The 3,533-nt window shown below is 28.4% G+C and overlaps 1 protein-coding gene across 1 annotated transcript in view; it reads left to right on the top strand.

The window, feature by feature from the left end:
* The first annotated feature begins 606 nt into the window (after positions 1-606).
* The window catches only part of LOC102580299 (aminotransferase ALD1), a 5,518-nt gene continuing 2,591 nt past the window's right edge, over positions 607-3,533 (top strand). The window contains exons 1-5 of the mRNA XM_006352022.2: positions 607-682; positions 769-797; positions 878-957; positions 2,161-2,277; positions 3,020-3,082. Of these exons, the coding sequence (XP_006352084.1) occupies positions 651-682; positions 769-797; positions 878-957; positions 2,161-2,277; positions 3,020-3,082 (321 nt within the window). The 5' untranslated portion in view covers positions 607-650. The remainder of the gene's footprint in view (positions 683-768; positions 798-877; positions 958-2,160; positions 2,278-3,019; positions 3,083-3,533) is intronic.

The raw sequence follows: 3,533 nt of genomic DNA on the forward strand, positions 1-3,533 counted from the left end.
ACCAGAGGCGCCATCCAGCTTTATGTTCAATGGGTGCTGGCCATCATTTATATAGTAATATTGCTATTTTTATACTTAAATATGTATTGCTCGAGCCGAGGTTAATGGGTGCTCGAGCACCCAGAACACACTACGAGGGTCCGCCCCTGATATTAGGGAAGTCATTTTTTCTCAATCTAATAATACATTTTGACCAAGAAACATGATTAAATTAGAAAATTGTCCCTATTAAACACATCCTTAGACTTTCCTTAAGCTACAAAATCTAACCACTTTCTTACAAAATATTAGAATAGTTTTTATTGGAAAAATTGAATTTGTTATTATAATATTTGAGATTTTAAGAGAATAAAAAGTAGTACTAGTAATTTGTTAGGAATAATTAATAAGAAATAGAAAGTGAAAAGTGAGAGGAATGAGGGTTTATTACGGATGTAATGTGAACCACTTGATTTCAAATGACTTAAAATATTGAAGTTAAAATAGTGACATCTTTCTTTGAAATATTGAAGTTAAAATAGTGACATGTTTCTTTGAAATTGTAGGTGCATTTTCCATCTAATATTCCCATGCCTATAAATTCATAATCCATCTATCAAACTTTTCACAACATCTCAGACTTTTCTGTGGATAGAGAATTAAAATACAACATGTTTTCTCTTTGCTTGCGGCCTAGTGCTAGGTAAACTTTTTTCTATCACTTCAACTCTTTTATTTTTGTTTCTTTTCTATCACTTATTATTTGTTCTTTCACAAATATATATGCAGTTTGAAAGTGCAAAGAGAGGAAATTATTGGTACGTGACTTTAATTTTTTTTACATTATTTTGTTGTCTTTCTTTTTCATTATGATATGTTGATGTTATTATTCATGCAGGGAGTAGAGGTTATTATTCAACAAGAGTAGCCCGCAATCCAAACTTGGAAAAGTTGCAAACCAATTATTTGTTTCCTGAGGTTAGTAAAATACACTACACTGATGAATCATTTGGTGTGAGGGATAAGAATAAATAATACTGAGACAAGAAAATAGTTTTGAAATAAAATTTTGGCGTCTTGTTTGGTTGTTATGTTTGGGATAACTTATCCCACCATTTATATCATAGTGATGGGATAAGTTATTCTATATACATAATCGGATAAGTTATCCTAGGATAATTAATTCTGAGATAACGTATTCCCAACCAAACGACCCCTAAAATGCTTTCATGCTTGCTTCTTTAATTTATCCTTAAAACTACATGAGGTGTGAGTCTAGATAGGGCCATATGAATAAGATTGGGGGATCTAATGTCAAATTTGATAGAGAGGCCTTATTTATTTTTATTGTTGACATATACAAATTAAATAACTATAACATGTTCAGTATAGTAATCCTAGAAGTGAAGTATGTAGAGGGTAGGTCGATGTACGCAAATCTTATGAAGTAAGAATATAAACAATGTATTTTTTTTTCAATGAAAACATATAATATATAGTCAGAATAATAAAACGCAACTCAAAAATATGAAATGTTTATATAATGATATTGAAATAGTGTTACGTTGAATTTGACAAATTGATGTAATGATATTTAAAAAGTTTTGATTTGTTGCAATGCTTGAAACTTGAAAAAGTAACACCAAAAAATAAATTTAATATTTTTATAAACAGATAACAGTAGATTTTGCATAATGCATAATGGTTTGATTGTTTGAGAGACTTTAGAATATTAAATTATGAAAAATAAAAATAGTGAAAAGGGGACTGAAAAAGATAAATATAAGAACAATAATGTGGATTCATGAAAATCGTCATCAGGATATAAATAATGCAACAAAATAGATTATCAGGTAAGAAAGATGTTACAATTAACTAAATACTATTTCATTTCTTCAATTATTACAACGAATCTCAATTAATATCATATTTTCTATCCAAATTTTTTCCCCTTAGATTTATCAATACATGAAATTTCTTTAACAAAACGAGGGACCCAAAAAAATTGAGATCTCAAGCGATTATTTCAGTGTCTTTATGATCGACCTGAATCTACATTAATACTTTTTTTTGTTTTTTTTAGATTAATACTAGTATAAATTCCATGTGATTTTGATATATAGTTAATTTTGATGGCTATGTATTAAATTAATGTGTTTTGTTAACTTATTTACATGACAGATATTAGAGAGGGAGCTTAAGCATGTGGAGATGTACCCAAATGCTAAAGTAATAAGCCTTGGGATTGGTGACACCACACAGCCATTACCCCAACCTGTAGCCTTGAGCATGTCTAATGTGCGTAACATAAATCATCAGTGGTGTTTAGATTGACTTACTTTTACTGACTTTTGATTTTTAAGCTATTTTTTTTTGTTTGTTCTATAAGTGTTTAAATAACATAAAAGTTTTTTAAAGCATTTTTAAGATGAAAATGTACCAAAAAAATAAAAATAATACAACAGTTAGATATGGGACATTCCCAACTTACTTTTGGCTTTTAGTTTATATGTCACGTTTAAAAAATCAATTCAAACACCTCCTTAGTATACTTTACCCGGGAGAAGCTATATATATATTGTGTATTAAAATGTTACAATAATATTGTTAATTTACCCCTAAATACGCTGGAATTTTCAAATGCTTTTGGTTGTTAATTAATACCAAAAGGCCATTGGATGGAATAAAATAAGTTTGAATAATTTAAGCATTTTCCACAAAAGGATTTCGGGGAAGTTTAAGGATTTCTCTTATCAAAAAGATTAAAGTTAATTAACCAACATATTATATGTTTTTAAAGATATTCGAAGAATAATTCAAAATTGAATAAGACCATAAAGAAACCGGAGTTGACTTCAAAGTCCAAAAATGTTCCATTTTTTTTTTTAAAAAAAGAAGAAATTCCACAACATTTCTTTTTATGTTGTGATTTAATTTTACTGTCATATCATTCTAAATCAAACAATGCACACCCCTATTTTAACAACAAAATTTTGAACCTAAAAATTATTGTGATATGATTTATAGTTTTTATTTGCAGTATGCACGTGCTCTTTCAACACCTCAAGGATATACTGGCTACGGACTGGAACAAGGGAATAAGGTGGTTCATACTCTTTTCTTTCTTTTCTGAGTTATATATATTTGTATATATGAGTGTGTTTGGTACGAAAGAAAATATTTTCATGAAAAATATTCAGAAAATATTTTTTTGAAAAATAAATGGATTCTTTATTTATTCTTTTGTGTTTAGTAAATAAGCAAGAAAATATTATCTCAAGGGTATACTCTCTTTGTCTCTCATATTAACTGAATTTGTAAGACAATACACACTTATTAAGAAAAACATTCAAGGATATAATTTAAATTGTATTTTTCATTATTATCCTTTGTAAAATCTTAAATATAATGTTGAAAGTAGTGCAATTAACCTCCTAGAAAATATCAAACTTTATTAAAGGAAAAGACAAATTCAAACATCCATCTTGAACTTTGAATAATTTAATTATTTTGAGCAATGAACCCCCCCCCCCCCCCCCCACCCAATTAACACA

Source organism: Solanum tuberosum, unplaced genomic scaffold, assembly GCF_000226075.1.
Source record: "Solanum tuberosum cultivar DM 1-3 516 R44 unplaced genomic scaffold, SolTub_3.0 scf00137, whole genome shotgun sequence".
Classification (NCBI taxonomy): Eukaryota; Viridiplantae; Streptophyta; class Magnoliopsida; order Solanales; family Solanaceae; genus Solanum; species Solanum tuberosum.